This window comes from Engystomops pustulosus, chromosome 2 (genome assembly GCF_040894005.1).
Source record: "Engystomops pustulosus chromosome 2, aEngPut4.maternal, whole genome shotgun sequence".
NCBI lineage: Eukaryota > Metazoa > Chordata > Amphibia > Anura > Leptodactylidae > Engystomops > Engystomops pustulosus.
The window spans coordinates 28,735,973-28,757,242 of NC_092412.1; the positions used below are offsets into that span (position 1 = coordinate 28,735,973).

Consider the following 21,270-nt stretch of genomic DNA (forward strand, 5'->3'; position numbering starts at 1 on the left):
CCCCGATGCATTTAGATTTCATAGTTTTAGGCTGGTTTGGAACACAATTTAAGTAACTGGTGGTCATTATTTGGATACGCAGTATAATATACTTCTAGCTAAACCAGTTAGTTTTTTTTTTTAGTGAATAGATTATTGAGGGTGCCAGGAGTGGGAGCACCCATCTCACATAATAAGAAAAGGTGATCAATTTTCTAGAACTATTTACACCCTGGGTGCAGCTCACAAGCAGCTACTCAAATCCCAGCAGCCTTATAAATGTTATACAGCAAATACTGAGCAACTGCTGGATACTATTACTATTTTTTTATTCAATATATTAAATATATATTCATCAGAAAAACATGTCCTGTTAATCCAGTCAGATACACAAATATAAAGTTTTCTATTCCAAAAAAGAAAAAAAAAATTACACATATTTACACACAGCCCAGAACACTGTGAGAACCATAGTGACCATACGGGTAGCTTCATATTTTTTTTAATACTATGTACAAGACTTTACAGACTGGCTGTGATCGAAATCGGGTCAGTCCCTTTTGTGGCAGTTTCAAGACCAATTGGACCGGCCTCTGCATATTGATTTAAAGTCCATCGCTGAGGACTGGTCACAGGGTGTAATAGAAAAGGCAGCTTAGGAGCCTTGAATTGTAGCTAAAGGCACATCCGGATAGTAGAAAAAGTCCTTCAAAAGTTCCAGAAAATCCCAAAGACAAAAGGATGAACTGGTTTAGGCACCGAATATCGAAGAAAAGGTTCCACAGCGATTTTTCCACTGTCCTCACGCCGGTTTCCTTTTCTCCGTATTTGTAAGAACAAGATAAAAGTGCAGAGCTGGTCTAGAAGGGCAGAGTGTCCATGAAGATCTTCTCCACAATGGGAGGAGGTGGCACTAGATCCTCCAACTTCAGGTAAAATATCCGCTGGAGGCCCTGCGTACACAAAGTGCGCAGCTCGGGAAGTTTTCCCAGTAATTTGGACAGGCGGCTGGATCGGTTCTGCTCGCTCGGGCTGGACGCTACGTGATGCTCTTTAAGGCAATTGATGATCCTGCTTTGTAGTTCTCCTACTTTTTTGGGTTCTTTTAAACCGGGTCTGTCTGTAATGGAAACAATGATATTCGATTTAATATGGAAGCTCTAGAAAGGTGAGCAGTACATATACACTCGTGTTGCCTCTTGTGGAAGCGACATCCATTAGATGTGAAGGGACCTCAATGATGATAACATGGAGGTCTCATCACTCAATGGGCACTGGCTCCATTCTGCACCCCTAGTTATATACAGAGCAGGTACACTGTCTGTATACACCTTGTACCCCCTAAAAACACACGTGCACAATTTTCTTACAGGCTGCGTTTTTATAGTCTTCACTGTATGGCCCAATTTCTACCTTGCCTTGATTCATTGGGTTAGTCCCCGGGTTAAGTACAAGATAGAGTTGTCAAGTTGAATTTGTATGCAAGTCAGAATAGGTATATTTTATTATTGTAGCTCTAGAAAATAATATATATTTTGTCTGTGTGACAATTGGATATTCAATTTCATGTCTAATGATAATCCTTGTTCCCATGACCACATTTTACAGCTAATTATTGCAGCCTGGGACTAAAGTAAAGCATCCAGAGAACTTCACCAGAGGTCACAGTGGGCAGAGAGGTCCGTCTAACTATGGGTTGTCTGTAAGTCAGGTGTCCTAAAGTCAGGGACCGCCTGTATATGATAAATTTTTTTTTTTTTTTTTTTTGGCCCCTTGGGGTATTTGAAGCCTAGGGGTCTGATCTCCAATACAATATACTGTGATCCCACTTTACTGCAGTATATTGGCAACTTGCTATGTATTATGACAGCCATGGGAACCACAGCAAGGAGAAACAAATTTTTTTCTATATAGATTAATTTACAGATGTATACATTGTGCTTGTGGGTCAACGCTTTTTTTTCCTTATACCCTTGCGTAGGCCATTTATGGCCATTTTGTTATGTTGCCTTAATCATAGCTTGGGGGGAGCAGAAGGCAATAGGGGAGATCTAAAGGGTAATATTTATTGTATATAAATAAAATGGAGGGGAGATTAAAAAAAAAAAAATGCAATCTAAGTCCAAGCTTTGGCCTTACTTGTGATGATAACGAGGGCGGAGAGGCAGGAGAGCGAGGAGACATCAATGTTCATGCGTTGAAGGCTACGTGAGAAGTCAATGATAGAGTCTATCCACTCGCCAAACCCTCGGACACACTGCATTCGGTGAAGGACCACTCCATTGCAGAAGATCAGCTTCCCCTCCTCAGGCTTCGAACTGTTTGTGGAAATAGGAATCAGGTTAAAACATGAAGCAAAACCGGACTGGGTGATAGATATTTTTTTACTCGGCATACATAAAGATTTATCTAAAAAAAAATTACTTCAAAGCGATGACGTAAAACATCTATTAAATAATGGATGGAAAAGGTAGAATTTTAAGGTAAGCCTGACTACAAACTGAGCCTTCTGTAAGGAACACTCCAGGCAAATCTGATTAATTGACTAATACTTGGTGCAGGGACTGAAGGGAGGAGCAGGACTCATTTTAATTGTATTCCTAAAACCTAGAGTTCTGCTCCTCCCTTCAGGCACAAGGTATAATTCAATGAATCTGCTTTAACTGGAGTGTTCCTTCAAGCCTTAGAGGACTATGTACCACCACCAGCACGTCAGGTTCGACCATGCAGTTAACAGCAGGTGTCTGCTGTATAACACAACCAACACCTGCCCTGTATTCAGCCTGCGAATCCTCTCCATACAAGTATTATAGAGTTCATGAACGTTGTGGTGCACCTAAAGGTTAGACTATAACCTCGGCCCCACATCTCTTAAAAAATAACCAATTTTGTCTCAGCTAGTTTTCCGTCAGGAGATTCTCACTTCTCCACAAGACAGTGAGCAGGACATGAGTTCATTTATTACTTCACGTTCTCCCCAATGTTAAGGATTACCATAGGATGTTAAGGACAGGGTTAGTAACCCAAAGGAAACTGGGCTTCTAGCGAGTGACAGCTGCTTTACCTGTAAGCGAGTCGCAGGATGAAGAGTTCCAGGAAAGAAGACTCCAGGAGAAGATCCTGGTCCTCCTTAGGAAGCTCTGTAAAGCCCTGGATTTGCTCTGCCCATTTGCGGATCACTTCCAAAGAACTAGAGAGAAGGTCGTAGAACTTCTGCACATCAACGGGACGCTCCTTCTCCAGAAGAACAGGGACATTCTCTTCATACTAACAAGAACATAGACAACATAAAGGAATTAACCTCCAGCTCTTACAATATACATAATACGAATGAACATTCTTCTTAATAGATGGCCACTTACCTGCGAGTAATCCAGACTGCTAGAATTGGGCATAGTGTCGATGTGCGCCCTCACTAGTGAGGTGATGAGACTAACTGGAGAAGGGTCCGATACTTGCTTTGGTTTTGATGGAAGGCGACCCCTCCTGCCCTTTAAACTGTCCGTACGCACAACTGAAAAAGAAGCACGTTCCAGGTTAATAATTGCAGAAACTCGAAGCGTGTAGAATTTTTTTAATTTTTTTTGATATTAGCTGATAAAAAAAAAATGTTTACAATTTCTCCCATTAAAATAACATTTTTCATTAGTTGAAAAAAATTAAAAAAGCTTATGCCAAAATATGTTAAGTTACTTTGCTGGAGATTTCAGGGTCTCCAAGTTTTGCATGTTTGCCAGGGTAAGTTATGCAGACAGGCAACTTTCATGTGGCAATTTCGTTATAGGTCATCAGACATTGTCACAACCCTGACCCTACACAGCAAGAATTTACATTTACATCAAGGTATTCAAAAACTGGCAAATTGTAAAATAGACCGTAGCGACACGTGACTGATCAATGCGCCACGGTGTTAAAGGGGCAGTCTCAGTCAGCTCCATAGAGGGGCAGTCCGACCATGTTCAAATGGCTGGGGTTCATCGGACCCCCATTCTCGTATCACAGAGACCACCACTTATCAGTAAGATAGAGCCTATTACTGTTAATTTGTGTAAAAACCCCTTGAAAAGTTGAAAGATGATAGTGCTCACAAATGGATCTAACAATAGATATACTATATAGAACAGTGAATCAAGAATATATTTGCTGTAAGTAACAGTAATTTTACAGGGTTTTTTTTGTCTGTTCTAAAATCCTAACCACCCCCCTCCTAACCAAGTTACTGTATAGAAGGGTATTCATTACAGTATAATTTGATCTGGATAACTGAGGAGACAGTATAGAAGACACCGAGCTGCAATAAAAGTTTGTTAAAAAAAACTTTTTTATGATCACCGATGATTGGAGAATCACAGCGATCTTCAGTTTGTCTTCTGTCTGGAGACTCGGATTATCGGCCGCAGTCTTATCAGAGGCAGAAAGAGGAGAATCCAGGCTGGACGGGAAAGGGGGTATGACGCTGGATGGAAAGGGGAGTGGGCATGAGCAGGACGCTGGATGGGAAGGGCAAGGAGTATGACATGAATGGGAAGAGGGAGTGAGCATCAGAATGACGCAGGATGGAAAGGGGGGCGAGGATGACGCCTGTTTATGAGGGGATTCCTGGGCTAGGAATGCCGGCTGAAGAGGAGGAAAGGATTACCATAGGATTGGGGGGGGGGGGGGGGTTCTATATTGAACTAACATATTTATGACATTGCCAAACAGACCCCAAATTGAATAAATAAGTTCTAGGAGCTACAGGGCAGAAAATGTAGAAGCCCTGATATAATATGAACCCCCACACATGGATAAGCGTGAAGGAGGCCAGTGTAGGGCACTCTACCCAGACCACCTTGACCTAGGCCGGCTAGCGGCGGCTTAGTTTTGGCCACTGGTGCAGCCACCCGCTGGATATATCCAGAGGCCTATGAGGCCTTGATACATCTCCCCCCATTAAGTATATCATTAGGTACCTACCTTCTTTCACCATTCCCACTGTTAAGCATTTTTGAAAGCGACAGAACTGGCAGCGATTCCTGCGCCGCTTGTCCACGGGACAGTCCTTGTTCGCCAGGCAGATGTACTTGGCATTTTTCTGTACAGTCCTCTGCAGGAAGAAATGGGAACGATTGTCAGGGGAAGCACAAAGACTTGTAGGTTTCCCCATTTTATTTTTGAGACATTTCTGCATTTATTATTCAAGTTGACACCAAAGGGAGGGGAGTCTAATTTTGATGGGTATCTAAAGCACCAGATTCGCCCACAAGATACCTGCACAAGATTGCGGGTGGGTCGTGGGCCACACAGGTCTGTGTGTATGAGACCATTGAAATACAAGAGGCCAAAAACAACATTCATTTGCTGCAAGTGCTGACAATTTGGGGTGATGACACACGTCCCGTTTTTTGGACCGTTTGAAAATGCATCCGTTTACCATTTACCATTTTGCGTTTGGCTGCTTTGAACCTGTTTGTCTTAATAGATAAACAGGTTTAAAGCAGCCAAACGCATGGTAAACAGTAAAAAAACCGATGCGTTCTTAAACATGACTGAAAACGCATGGTTTAAAAAGGTCCAAAAAAGGGACGTGTGGCATCACCCTTGCTCAGGGTAGAACGACCGAATACTGCAAAAAGAAGGGACAGCAGCCAAATATTAAGTCTTCGACTGAATCACTCATTGCAATGGTGGAATCCCAACTAATAATTTGTAGTTTTACTACATTTGGACAGAAAGCAAGTAACACCACACAGCTACGTCTCTTCCGGATATATGGAGAGTGTATTAGACAATCCTGAACATATAAGATGGTCTTTTTAGACCCTTTATCGGCATACAGACAAGCTTCCGCATTCATTCACAGTCCTATGAAACATATATTACCAAAACTATATTATACCAGAATGTGGACCAGCCTTCAGCGGTAAATAGCTTACGGCGAACCAGAAATGTATCTCCTTAAGGCCGTGTTCACACACAGTTTGTCCAACCCCTGAACTCTGACCTCTGTCCAACTGAAACATTTGCAATCGGTAACCATCTCCACGTGTTTTGCATTGTTTACACAAAACGTATGGAGCTTGTTCCCCATTGCAAGCGTTCCCGTAAAAAAACGCATCTGTGATGAGACAATTGCCTCCCTCGCAGTCTCTGCGTTGTGTTTAAAGCCGCAACAAAAGATGCATGCTAACACGGCCTTAGGCCTTATTCACAGATTGCGTTTAGAAACCCAGTTCAAGCTCAGCTGAGAGGAATGTGGCCTAAATGTTTCTACATTTCCGCGTTTTAAATACAATTACAAAAAGATGTGGGGAGGAGCTTGGCAAAAATCAGATGCACTTCCGCTGAAATGCTTGCTATGGGGAACAAGCACCATGGGGGAGATTTATCACAAGTCTCTTAGCGCAGAACTGTTCTACTTGCCTATGGCAACCAATCAGAGCTCAGCTTTCATTTCCCCACAGCTGTTTAGAAAATTAAAGCTGATCTCCGATTGGTTTCTATGGGTAACAACAACAGTTTTACCTCAGAAACTTGATGATAAATCTCCCCTCATGTGTTTTACATGTAAGCAATGAAAAACGCGCTCGTTCATGATCACATCACACAGTTTTGACAACGGCTGCCTCAGGCCGATTTCATGGGTGCATTTTGAGAGACAATTGAAGGCTTCGGTAACATGCTGAGGTAACATTAAGTAACCAATGGATTGTATATCAAAACGCACTGTGTGAACGTGGCCCTAAGGAAACGTCTACTCCCCTAGTCGCTGTATAATTGGTATTCGGTTCCTCTACTCATCCCCCAGATCAATCCTTTGTTAACTTTAGGTAACGGAAAGTTTTAGGACAAGCCCCTTTTTATTCATCCCTAGGAAAGCATATCTGAAGATAGGGTGGCTCAGAACCAACAACATGGGCCAAGTCACGAGGAGTCCAGAGGTGAAGCAGGCAAAGTCTCATGTAGTTCAATCAAAAAACTTAGCGCTTACCTTAAAAAATCCTTTGCATCCTTCACAGGTTCGTACTCCATAATGCTGACAAGATGCATTATCTCCGCAGACGGCGCAGCACCCCTCATTTGAGCTGGGACTCCGCAGTTTGGAGGGAGATAGTGGACTGTCCAATATTACCGGGCTATCCAGAACCACAGACCCCTGACCAAAGGGGATAGTAGGGAATCTGGCAGAAGTACAGCTCTGAGCAAGTGCAAACACATCAGGATCCACCACCTGCTGTTCACGTCTATGTGGACCTTGGGTCATCTTCAATGACTTAGGAGCCATGTTTGGACTACGGGATGGTGTCCCAAAGGAGAAAAGAGAAGACTGTGAAATGGTGTTTTTCGGCTGATCAGTCCATGGCCTCATGCCGTCGAAATTCTGAGTTGGAGAGTAGGCACCATAAGAGGTCTCCCATGAAGGAACTTGAGGATTCTGGAAACCAGGTGTAGATGGAGATGGGACGGAACACGGACTTCCGTAATAATCAGAACCACTCGATGACATTGTTTCATCCACCCGATTTGTGAAAGAACCTGGATAACAGCCAAACACTTGAAACTCCTCCACCTTAATCGCTGACTGAGGTGTTGAAGAAGGGATCTGGCAGAGAAAAGCGTCAAATTCTCCGGTGTAACCATCCATGAAGGTGCTGAAACTGGGAAGTGAAGTGGAAGCTGCAATCTCACTGTTAACAAGGTCCATGGTGAACTTACTAAACTCCGGGCTTAGGATGTCTGGGACATAGTGGTCACTGGGGCCTGCAAACTGGGACAGACTTCCATACTGGGCTTGGATACAGGGCATTTCTGTGGAGAGAACAGGAAACACATAGTTCATATATGGAAGATAATAATATGGACATGAGACATCATTTTAGCAAAGCTAAAGTTTGTTTTATATGTCTAGGTGCAGAAAAACCGAAATCCTGTACCTTGAGGTTTCCACACTAAGGCTGCGTTCACACTAGGTTTACGTTTAATTTATGTAAACACAATGATTGTCCACTAGAGGCAATGCTAACGCAATGTGTGATTGCAGCCCAAGAAAGTTGCTGGAAAATATTAGGATGAGACAACACTGAAAAAGGACCCCTGCAGTTCACAAAAGCCTTCTTCTATCTACCTGCTGACAAAGCAGCAAGTAGAGAAGGTGCCCTGCTGAGTGCAGCGCTCTGGTATCTCCAGCATTCCTATTCACTATGTCTGTGAGAGTGCCATCCTCTGCTGCAGAGGTTACAGTATGTACAGTACAGAGGCAGCCGTCCTCCGCAGGAGAGGTTACAGTATGTACAGTACAGAGGCAGCCGTCCTCCGCAGGAGAGGTTACAGTATGTACAGTACAGAGGCAGCCGTCCACCGCAGGAGAGGTTACAGTATATACAGTACAGAGGAAGCCGTCCTCCGCAGGAGAGGTTACAGTATGTACAGTACAGAGGCAGCCGTCCACCGCAGGAGAGGTTACAGTATATACAGTACAGAGGAAGCCGTCCTCCGCAGGAGAGGTTACAGTATGTACAGTACAGAGGCAGCCCTCCTCCGCAGGAGAGGTTACAGTATGTACAGTACAGAGGCAGCCATCCTCCGCAGGAGAGGTTACAGTATATACAGTACAGAGGCAGCCGTCCTCCGCAGGAGAGGTTACAGTATATACAGTACAGCCGTCCTCCGCAGGAGAGGTTACAGTATGTACAGTACAGAGGCAGCCCTCCTCCGCAGGAGAGGTTACAGTATGTACAGTACAGAGGCAGCCGTCCTCCGCAGGAGAGGTTACAGTATATACAGTACAGAGGCAGCCGTCCTCGGCAGGAGAGGTTACAGTATATACAGTACAGAGGCAGCCGTCCACCGCAGGAGAGGTTACAGTATATACAGTGCAGCCGTCCTCCGCAGGAGAGGTTACAGTATATACAGAGTCTGCAGGAGAGGTTACAGTATATACAGAGTCTGCAGGAGAGGTTACAGTATATACAGAGCAGAGTCTGCAGGAGAGGTTACAGTATGTACAGAGCAGCCGTCCTCCGCAGGAGAGGTTACAGCATATACAGTGCAGCCGTCCTCCGCAGGAGAGGTTACAGTATATACAGAGTCTGCAGGAGAGGTTACAGTATATACAGAGTCTGCAGGAGAGGTTACAGTATGTGCAGGTGCACACTAGATGCATGTGACATGTGTGCGGTTTTGCTTGTGCAGGTGCAGCACCGGGTGTGAATGGGCACCTGTTGCCATTACCTGCTCCGGGTCCAGTGCACGGATCACACGGATGGAGGCTCTGGATGCAGACTTGTTGGCCGGAGCTCCCCGGTGCAGTGCGCAGCGATCACTGTCCCCCAGACCCGCACTGTACATTCTATTAAAGCCTCCGATGACGCAGGAGAGGGGGCGTGTCCGCCGTGACGCGCGCGCGGGTGACTCTCAAACCCCGGCTCTCCGTACAAGGCACGAGGGGGCGGGGCCTTTCCGGCACGTCGCTGGAATGTCTCCCGTGACGCACGTTGTTTCCTATGACGCAGGCGCCGCGCTGTTTGATCTATTTATAGCGCTCGCTCTATTATTAGGGAGGAGGCGGCGGCTCTGGAATAGCGGCCAAGGGAGGGGAGACCCCGAACCTACGTCACCGAGCGGAGGCTTCCCCAGGATTCTCTACATAGTGACGGCACCAGGGGATCCCATAGCTGCTGCAGGGAGATGTAGCAGAGCGGTGTGTGTCACCCAGTGTTTACCATGTAATGCAGAGGCTGTGAGGGCGAGAAGGGTCTGCAGCTCCAGCATCCATGTCATATCACTACATGGGTATTACCTGTCATCATACAGCACATCTGCAGGCAGCATGTTATAGAGCAGGAGGAGCTGAGCAGATTATACATTGTATACAATCTGCTCGGCTCCTTCTGCTCTATAACATGCTGCCTGCAGACAGCACACTATGTATAATCTGCTCAGCTCCTCCTGCTCTTTAACATGCTGCCTGCAGAGCAGGAGGAGCTGAGCAGATTGTACATAGTGTCCTATCTGCAGGCAGCATGTTATAGAGCAGGAGGAGCTGAGCAGATTGTACATTGTGTCCTATCTGCAGGCAGCATGTTATAGAGCAGGAGGAGCTAAGCAGATTGTACATAGTGTCCTATCTGCAGACAGCATGTTAAAGAGCAGGAGGAGCTGAGCAGATTGTACAGTGTCCTATCTGCAGGAAGCATGTTATAGAGCAGGAGGAGCTGAGCAGATTGTACATATGGTCCTATCTACAGGCAGCATGTTATAGAGCAGGAGGAGCTGAGCAGATTATACATTGTATAATGCTCCTCCTGCTCTATAACATGCTGCCTGCAGATAGGACACGATGAACAATCTGCAGGCAGGATGTTATAGAGCAGGAGAAGCTGAGCATAGAATAGGATAATATGAGGTGGAGGGTGCCAGAGAGGAGGGAACAAGCGCACCACAACTTTTGGCCCTTTCACCACTTCTAAAGTTGGGAGGTATATACTGAGGTGTATATATAGTGCACAGTCTTCATTTGCTTTCCATAAAAACACTTTATTTTAGCCCTTTGCTCTTTTAACATTAAGGGCTTTTATACCTACAGTACAAAAAAACAAAACACAAAACTGAACTTCTGTATGCCAGCATACCTAGACAAGTCTTTACAAGGGCTTGTAATTCATGGTGTTTGGGCCGTAGACCAGAGCCTAAGAATAGGGGACTACAAAGCACTACTACTCCTATCCTGTACAAATGTACACACCATAGTACTACTGCTACTCCTATCATGTCCAAATGTTCACATCGTAGTGCTACTTCTCATATATAAGTAGAGCAAAGTACTACTAATCTGTATATATGGGTACAGCACTGTACTACTACTCCTATCCCGTATATATGGGCACCGTACAGTACTACTCCTACTAACCTGAATATATGGGCACAGCACGTCGCTACTACTCCTATCCTGTTTATATGGGCACAGCACGTCGCTACTACTCCTATCCTGTTTATATGGGCACAGCACACTACTACTACTTCTCTCCTGTATGTATGGACACCGTACTACTACTACTCCTATCCTGTTTATATGGGCACAGCACGTCGCTACTACTCCTATCCTGTTTACATGGGCACAGCACACTACTACTACTTCTCTCCTGTATGTATGGACACCGTACTACTACTACTCCTATCCTGTATATATATGCACAGTACAACTACTCCCATCCTGTATATATATGCACAGTACTACTACTCCCATCCTGTATATATATGCACAGTACTACTACTCCTATCCTGTATATATATGCACAGTACAACTACTCCGATCCTGTAGATATAAGCACAGCACAGTACAACTACTCCGATCCTGTGTATATAGGCACAGATCAGTACTACTACTCCTCCTATCATATACATATGGGCATAGGACAGTATCCTATCCTGTATATATGGGACAGCACATTACTACTCCTCCTATCCTGTATATATTAGCACAGTACTACTGTTCCTATCCTGTATACATGGGCACAGCACAGTACTACTACTCCTATCCTGTATACATGGGCACAGCACAGTACTACTACTCCTATCCTGTATACATGGGCACAGCACAGTACTACTACTCCTCCTATCCTGTATACATGGGCACAGCACAGTACTACTACTTCTCCTATCCTGTATACATGGGCACAGCACAGTACTACTACTTCTATCCTGTATATATGGGCACAGCACAGTACTATTACTCCTATCCTGTATATATGGGCACAGCACAGTACTACTACTACTATCCTGTATATATGGGCACAGCACAGTATTACTACTCCCATCATGTATATATGGGAACAGTACAGTACTACTACTCCTATCCTGTATATATATAGGCACAGAAAAGTACTACTACTCCTATCCTGTATATATGGGCACAGCACAGTACTACTACTCCTATCCTGTATATATGGACACAGCACAGTACTACTACTCCTATCCTGTATATATATAGGCACAGAAAAGTACTACTACTCCTATCCTGTATATATGGGCACAGCACAGTACTACTACTCCTATCCTGTATATATGGGCACAGCACACTACTACTACTTCTATCCTGTATATATATAGGCACAGAAAAGTACTAGTACTCCTATCCTGTATATATGCGCACAGCACAGTACTACTACTCCTATCCCGTATATATGAGCACAGCACTGTACTACTACTCCTATCCTGTATATATGGGCACAGCACAGTACTACTACTCCTATCCTGTATATATGGGCACAGCACAGTACTACTACTCTTATCCTGTATATATGAACACAGCACAGTACTACTACTCCTATCCTGTATATATGAACACAGCACAGTACTACTACTCCTATCCTGTATATATGGGCACAGCACAGTACTACTACTCCTATCCTGTATTTATGGGCACAGTACTACTACTCCTATCCTGTATTTATGAGCACAGCACAGTACTACTACTCCTATCCTGTATATATGAGAATAGACACAAGTGGAATATTTTAACAGCTCTGTCCATTATGAGAGCAAAATAAAACCGGAAGTTTTCTGTACTATGACCGTCCATGTAGGTTTTCTGACTACATAATGACCTCTCGGGCCTCTTCTCCCACTCTCTGTGTGATGGGTCATTAGTCGGCTTAGATGTGTAAAGAACAATCCGTATCCCACTTACTTAGTCATTACACGGAGGAGCATTATCACCAGAGATAACACCCACTGACGTCAGCCATACAGAGAGGTCATGTGTCTGTCTGGGTATTTTACCAGAGCCATCTTCAGTTCTTACATATAGACAGTCACCTCCAGGTCCCTTAGTAGACCATCCATATGAAACTGAGCGTTCTCTCTGTTTTACTGAATGACAGATTTAGCTTTTTTATCCAAAAAATTTAATTGCAGTATCTTACTCAGCAGAAATTCTCTAGAAGTTCAACATTTTACGTTTTACAACATCTGCAAAGAGTTTGTATGTTCTCTCCGTGTTTGCGTGTGTTTCCTCCGGGTCCTCTGGTTGCCTCCCACACTCCAAAACATACTGGTAGGTTGTTTAGATTGGTCCCTGTCCCCATTGGGGCTCACAGTTTGACATGCTTTGTGCAGCGCTGCGTAATCTGTGTGCGCTATATAAAGAATTATTATTATTATTTACAAACATGTCCAGAAAGATAGAGACAAAGAGGAAGATTTATCAGAAAGTTTCTGAGGTAAAACTGTTCTAGTTGCCCATGACAACCAATCAGAGCTCGGCTTTCATTTTCCCACAGCGGTTTATAAAATTGAAGCTGAGCACTGATTGGTTTCCATGGGCAACTAGAACAGTTTTACCTCAGAAACTTGCTGATAAATCTTCCTCTTTGGCCAAATTCACACAGTACGGAGGGCACTCGGCAGCGGGGGGAGAGGAGGAGGAGGTGAGCGCAGCTCACCCCCGCCCCTCTCCATAGAAAGTAATGGCGCACGGCGCCGTAATACGGGGAAAGATAGGACATGTCCTATCTTTCCCCGGGTTACGGAGCGGTACGGTGCCGCACGTGTGCGGCACCGTACCGCTCCCGTACAGGGCCGTGAGCCCATAGAAGTGTATATACGTCGGCTGTATATACTTCCCCCATACTGTAGTGTGATGCATATACGTCGGCCGTATATACGTCCCCCATACTGTAGTGTGAATGTAGCCTTTGTCTCTATCTTATCAGCAAGTTTCTGAGGTAAAACTGTTCTAGTTGCCCATGGAAACCAATCAGTGCTTAGCTTCAATTTTATAAACACCTGTGGGAAAATGAAAGCCAAGCTCTGATTGGTTGCCATGGGCAACTAGAACAGTTCTGCTCTAAGAGACTTATGATAAATCTCCCCCAAAGAACAGAAACTCTATCCAGTGGTGTAACTTGAAGCAAAGTCTGTGCCAGACCCCCGACTATAAATGTATGGTTTATAATACTAGTCTTGGAGAAAATGACACCTTATGGGTCCCCTAAGCCTCTTGGGCCCGGTTGCAACTGCACCCTCAAGTTACTCTACATATACAACCATGATTGGACTATGAGTCCTCTGATCACTTGTGGGTAACGTGCCAAATTGGACCATTCAACCTGTTAAAAATGTTCTTCCCAGGTTCACTTCACGTTCTTACTAAACACATGCATGCTTGACCGTACATATCCTGGGCAGACAACTATGGAAATGGCGGCCACCTTTAGGCACCTGGCGCACAAAGCAAGTCCAATTCCTACAGCTCGGAGTACGTCATCGCCATATTGTGACCCTAGTAACTTTTCCATTCTTTGGTGTAGAGACGTGTCATTTTTGATGAGATGACGTTAACTTTGATACCATTTTGAAGTCTGTATGATCTGTTTTCATTCCAATGTCATTGAGAGTCTGCTAGAGGCAGACCGTAATAGAGAGGTCATAGTCACAGTATATAACAATACAGTTGTATTGCAGTTTATATTCATACCATTTTGACAAGTGTACGACCATCAGATCACTAATGTAAATGCAAGTCTGCTGGAGGCAGACCGTAATAGAGAGGTCACATTCACAATATACAATTATGAAGATGTGTATTGCAGTTTATCGTATAAGCTGTCAGATCCCCTAGGGTTCAAGTAACCTACAGCAATTGAAATCACTCTCCCCTTTAGGTAACGCCACATCCCAAAATGTCCAAACTATGACATCTAAAAACGATTATCCCATACTTAACCCCATAGTGGGGGGAAAAAATGTCCAAGTTTACACTTTTTTTGGCATTTTGCCTCCCATAAAAATGTTTTAATCAAATGGTTATACAGTTGTTAAAATGGTATCAATGAAAACCTAACGTAGGTCCATACAGCCAAGTATTAAAACTTTTTGGGTGTCAGAATATGATGGAGCAAGACCTCGGATCATGGGTGTTAACCCCTTACAAGCATGACTGCTGTGTTCAGGCTGCGGTCACACATTGCGTTTTGTATGCGTTTAACGCATGCATTTTTAAACAGTTGAAGAGGGGATTTGCCTAATTACATTGTTGTCAACAAAAAGTGCATGTGTTGACGCTTTGTTAACGTATGTGTTAACACTTGCATTTTGTAAATGCAATGTTGACCAAGATGTTATTAGGCAAATCCCCTCTTCAGCTGTTTGACAACACTGTGTTAAAAGCAAAAGAAATGGAACGTGTGACCACAGTCTCAAGGTTATACAGCACAGTCCCCCCTGTGGAGCTTACCAGGGTGATCAGATCCTCTTCAGGACAGCCCAGAGGTCTGCAGAGTGCCCCGGGGCTGCCTGATCAGACCCCTGGTCTGATTGTAAAGGCTCAATTTATACGGCACTTTTTTTTTTTACTTTATATAAACTTGGACTTGAACCAGCGATCAGAGCATCACTATTTCAAGTCCAAGTTTATATAAAGTAAATAAAGAAAAGAAAAAAGTTGAAACATTTTTAAAATAAATAAAACCATAAAATTACACATTCCCATAAAAACACTTAATAAAGTATAAATACCACAAATACACAACCCCCCACATATTTGGTATTGCTGCGCCCATAACAATCTGGACAATAAAATGGACAAAAAAATTCTAAACAGTGGTAAAAAAAAAAAAAAAAGTTACATGTCCCAAAATAAGACACTGAAAAGAATAACTCTTCTACAAAAAAAAAAAAAAAAACAAGCCCATGACCATCTTCTGCAACCCAAAAATAAAAAACGTTATGCCTCTGGAGAAATGGGCAGTGTATTTTGCACTAGCTTATAGCATTGCTAGATAAGCTAAGAAGATCCGATGCTAATCCCATAGTAATACAATCCCAGCCTGTAGCTTTCACAAGACATAAATCCACGTGTAATATGACAAGGAGTGACTGCGGGTAGTGACAGCTGCGTCACTGGGCTAATAACTAGTTCACCAAGAGACAGATTTACAACTTCTCATAGCAACTAGTCAGGTCACAGCTTTCATCCGCCAGCCCCAGGCCAAGTTCACACACACCTGTCACCATGTCCCTAGACCGGTCTCCTGCGACAGGTGTAGTATCACATCGTGCAAGAACTGCGCATGTAGTTTCCACTTTTCTCAGAAAAATTGCAGGTGGGGTTATTATGGTGTATATTGTATGAGTGATCAGACCCCCTAGGGCAGTGATGGCGAACCTTTTGGAGACAGAGTGCCCAAACTACAACTAAAATCCACTTATTTAGTGTGAAGTGCCAACATGGGATTTTAAGCAGTAACTTACTGCTACTTGTTCTTCCTTCATCTTTCAATCGTATGGGCCCCCTGAGGCCACCAATACAGTTTAAAGAAGGAGGGCAAATCCAACTCTCGATGTAGCTTCTCTCCAGGGTCTCTCTGTAGAGAAAGAATGGTGGGGCCAGCGGGATGAGCTTCAAAGATATTGCAGTTCTGTCCATACCTTCTCACTTTTCCCACAGTTCCAAACAGCCCACGAAGTGTCGCTTAAGTTGCCTGGGACTGCAGGAAGATTTTGTCCTATTTGGTGATCTCTGTCCTGGGGCGATGGTCTGAGTGCCACCTCTGGCACCAGTGCCATAGGTTCGCCACCACTGCCCTAGGGTTAAAGGAAACCTATAATCAGAAATACACTTACACTACCAGAAGGTACTGCACATTCATGGACACAGCTGAGGAGGGGCCACGCGTGGAGGAAAGACTTCAGTGGCTACAGGGGCCTGGCCTTGGCTTCCGGTGCTAGGCCGGGCTACTCCACACCCCAGTAGCCTCTGTAATATGTAAAAGTTAATTTACATTTAAAAAAAAAAAAATTGAAGTTTTTATTTTGTTAGGGGAAAAGATTAGATAAAGTCATGGTAGAGCTTCTTTCCATTTCTTGGGGGTTAAAAAAAAAAATGCTATTTCCCCAATTCGAAAGTGACAATAGAGAGAATTATTTTTGGAAAGATTTTTTTTTTTATTGCAATTGCACCAACCCAAAGAAAAACCCCTGGACACGCATGGTGAAAGTCTTAAAAACAAAGGGCATTTTTTAAAATCATTTTTACCACATATGGAATTTTTTTTCCAGCTTCCCAGTACATTGAATATTACAAGACAACCCTAAAAAGTACAATTTGGTGCCCTCATACAGCTCCGTAAGCCAAATAAAAAAAAAAAAAATGTAATGGATTTTGGATAGTGGGGAACCCCCTCGCCCCCCCCCCCCCCCCTATAAGAACACACAAATGGGCTTGAATTGCATCTTCAAACGCAGAGAGGAGGACATTGGCCAGATTGCATGTACTTTTCCAAGGAAACGATCGGGACATCATGAGACCTCAGGGCACGTTCACAGACTTTTAGTCAACTGGAACGGGGAGGGACCCCGTAATCACATAATAATAATTCCGTTATATATATAGCAGTCACAGATTACACAGCGCTGCACAGAGATTGCCAAATCGGTCCCTGTCCAGAATGGGGCTCACAATCTAATCAACCTACCAGTATGTTTTGCAGTGTGGGAGGAAACCAGAGGACCCATAGAAAACCCACACAAACCCAGAGAGAACATACAAACTCTTTGCAGATGTTGACCCTGGGACTTGAACCGAGGATGCAGCGCTGCAAGGCTGTAGTGCTAACCACTGAGCCACCATATCACATATTCACTTTTCAACTGAAATGCATGTGATCAGTAACATGAACCGTGTATTTTGCTTTGTTTACATGCAAAACATGTAGTGGAAAACTTAACACTGCTTCAACGCCTGTTTTCTGGGGGAGAAGCACTTAAAAAATTGCAAATTCTTGCGCACTGCATGAATTTGCAATTATTATCGCAACATATAGGGGAGCAAAGTGGAGTAGGTGGCCATGGGGCGTTCCTGTATAAAACTCTGCCCTGGTGGCCGTGCCACCAGACAGATACATCAAGAGGCTTACGAGTGTATGATATATTCCCCCTATAGTGCTTGTTCCCGAATACACAAGCTTTTCAGTTGCGATTCGGCCATGCCCCTTCCAGATGATTTGGGTTTCCAAGAGAAAATACAATTCAAACGCAATGTGTGAACGTGACCTTAAATGTGTTTGAAGTTTCTGTGGTTTTTTTTTTGTTTTTTTTTAACGCCCAACCTTCCAAAATCCATAACTTTTTCTAGAGTCACAAAAAGTCAGGGAAGTGAACGTCCTTAGACCACATCACACAACGATGACCATCTATGGCCTGCGGGATCGGGCATGTATACATAACTGCCCCATTCATCTGCAGGATACAGGTTATATAGCGCACACATATTCTGCCAGATCAGTCCCTGTCCCCATGGGGCTCACAATCCAATCAACCTACCAGTATGTTTTGGAGTGTGGGAGGAAACCAGAGGACTCTGAGGAAACGCACACAAACACGGAGAGAACATACAAACTCTTTGCAGATGTTAACCCTGGGACTTGAACCCAGATCCCCAGCGCTGCAAGGCTGTAGTGCTAACCACTCAGCCACCATGCTGAAGTCCTGAGACTTGCTGCTGGCACACTTGTGATATGGGTGACCCTATTAGCTACTTGTACTTTGCCTGGTAAAGTCTTTTATTAGTGGCCAACCCCTTTAAGTTGTTAGCGACTGCAGGCGGCTTTCTGTACTTACTGTAAGTTTGCTACTCTCTTTCTACTGTAAGGTAGCGGGAGACGTACACGTCGCTCCTCGTTATCTAATCCGCCATCTTTGTTGAGTCTCTGTACAGACTTCTATCACTGCATAAGCAGGGTCAGTGCTCACCACGTGACGACTATGTGATGTCTGAATGAACCTCCACATCTGTGACCGAAGTGCATGATCTATAGGGACTACTATAGGGATCACTTACAATTCACATTTAGATGAGTCACAACGTTACTAGAACACTATAACTTTTCATTTTACACATAACTTTTTTTTTCCCCTGAAAATGGACACCCCCTTTAAGAGAGCGGGACTAAAAGTCCCATCAGACATCATTTCTTTTGCAGATACAGTGTAGAATACCATGTCCAAAGCCATGAGGACGCAGGTTGTCATACAACGCTCGCTGTTTCTAGTGTGAATTCAGCCCTGAAAGTGCCATGTGTACTGTACGTTATATTATGTCCTTTTCCATAGTATATAGCAAGAACTTAGAAAAACACACCTAAAAACACGGAGAACTTGAGTATGACTTGAGGCATCTATACAGTAGGTGCTTTATCTGTTCAATTACAGTGGCTTAATTCAACAGTCCTCAATTCCGAAATCTCACCATCAAGGGGCTTCCTTCAATTATTCACCCCCCCACACACCAGGTCTTCGGGGTATCAAAAGCATACCTCAAATTTAAGCTCCCCCCCCCCCCCCACACACACACACACACACCAATGTCATTTAAAAAAAAACAGCCAGAAGATTATCTAAAGGGAACTTATACCTAGATTTTACCCCATTAATCTACTAGCCCCCACAGGGGGGGTATGAATTGTCCTTTCTAGAATCCCTTCTCATCCTTTTACCTATAAATATAAAACATCCCCTACAAAGTCATGTGAAAATGAGCAGAGAAGAGTCATATTTCCGCCAGAGATGAGTCAAGTTTAGAAGAAGCAGGGATAGCGTCAAATCAGACACCTCTTATCTTTGGTTCTTTAGCACCTAGAAACATGCTACTACTGTCATATTACAGATAAGAATATCATCTTTCAGAATACATCAGGCTTTTGGTTCTGTGATCTAAAGAACTGGAGATACAGGGAGTTAAAGACAATGTTGTAAATGTGAGCAGATAAAAATCCAGTTACAGCCCGTTTCTATAACTGCCTGTATCATGAGTTCTGTAGATCCCAGAAACACAATATAATATAATATGAAAGATGAGATTCTTAACTGTAACTGAATATAGCTGTGCCTGAACTAACACTACAGCCTCTAAACTTGACTCATCTCAGGCATAAAGTGACTCTTTTCTGCTCATGATGAGATTTTTTTTTTATAGGTAAACGGGAGAGATTTGTCATAAAAGAAGACATTTCTTGAAAGGATATTCCATGTCTTGCCTTGTAGTTTAATGGGCTAAAATCTGGTGAAAGAGTCACTAGACTTTTACAAAGTTTCTTTCGGTAAGAAAACATCAACAAGATAATACACACACATAGGAAGCCAGTAGCACCCGCGGCTTGTGTACTTACACGCTGTGTCTCTCTGTTGTCAGGTCACTGCAGTCGGACACATCCACCTGTGGGGAGAGATGCAGGGATCCCCGGGTGACTTGCTGCCTGCTCCCTGCTCTGCCGGCTGCACATTGCCCGGGCAGGGAGGCAGACATGGACATATGACGAGGCACAGCCGCGCACCCATTCTCTCTGCCAGCTTCTCCCTTCTCATGACCGGGGGAGGAGCGCCCGTGACGTCAGCGCACGGCTCCATTGACGTCAGTGGAATCCCTGGATCTGCATCACTGAGCTAAATATAGAGCAGCCTCCTGTGTCACCAGCCCCAGCATGTGTGCTACACACAGCCATGGAGGGGGCACATTGTATTTTTAGGCTGGGGATGTACAAGGAGAGCTAAATACAGACACCCCATGCCCTGCCAGCTTCTTATTATAATATAACACATCTATATTTATATGTGTATCAATATGACTATTATAGATGACTATTATAGATGACTATAATGCAGAAATTTTTTTACTAGCTTTTAGTGGTGGAGATGGGAACTGCAGTTTATTCCAGACTCAACATATAGGGGGAGATTTATCATAGAACTGTTCTAGTTGCCCGTTGCAACCAATCAGAGCTCAGCTTTCATTTCCCCACCGCTGTTTGTAAAATTAAAGCTGAGCTCTGATTGGTTTTTCATTGACAACTAGAACAGTTTAACCTCAAAAATGTGATGATAAATCTCCCCCCTCCATAGTATTTATCAACAGATAAGGGGGACAAGACAAACACAAATATATTAGAGTTAACGGGGCACATTTACTTACCTGGTCCCTGCGCGATCCCCGAGGTGCATTGTCCGCTGGAATCCACATCTGCCGCGATTCACTAAGATCGTGCGCCCGAGTTCCTGCATGTGTCGCTTCCCCGCCGGAGTTCACCTTCTTCTTCCTGGTGCATGTGAGTGCTGATCTTGCGACACAAATTGCTTTGTTAATTCCTGCACGTAGTCCGAATCCGTCAGATCGTCCGAGGCCCCCCCCCCCCATTTGTGTCATGTGCCGATGCGCCAAAGTCCAATCGCGTGCGCCAAAAACCCTTTCTAAATGCGACGCACATAAGAAATCGTCAGGTATTCCCACGATAGTGCGGACCGCAGACCCTCAGTAAATGA

The 21,270-nt window shown here is 44.0% G+C and overlaps 1 protein-coding gene across 2 annotated transcripts; it reads right to left on the reverse strand.

Annotated features, from left to right (window-relative positions):
* Positions 1-291: 291 nt before the first annotated feature.
* Positions 292-20,294, reverse strand: LOC140117402 (nuclear receptor subfamily 4 group A member 1-like). Of its 2 annotated transcripts, none has more exons than XM_072134119.1 (7): positions 20,124-20,294; positions 6,950-7,767; positions 4,936-5,065; positions 3,342-3,493; positions 3,044-3,246; positions 2,119-2,297; positions 292-1,099 (listed from the first exon to the last, which is right to left on the reverse strand). In XM_072134119.1, the coding sequence occupies exons 2-7, from the start codon at positions 7,763-7,765 to the stop codon at positions 840-842; spliced, it is 1,740 nt and encodes a 579-aa protein (XP_071990220.1). In that variant the 5' UTR covers positions 7,766-7,767; positions 20,124-20,294; the 3' UTR covers positions 292-839. The 2 variants fall into 2 exon arrangements, with proteins under 2 accessions (XP_071990220.1, XP_071990219.1); XM_072134118.1 differs by lacking the exon at positions 20,124-20,294 and adding an exon at positions 9,190-9,346.
* Positions 20,295-21,270: the final 976 nt, after the last annotated feature.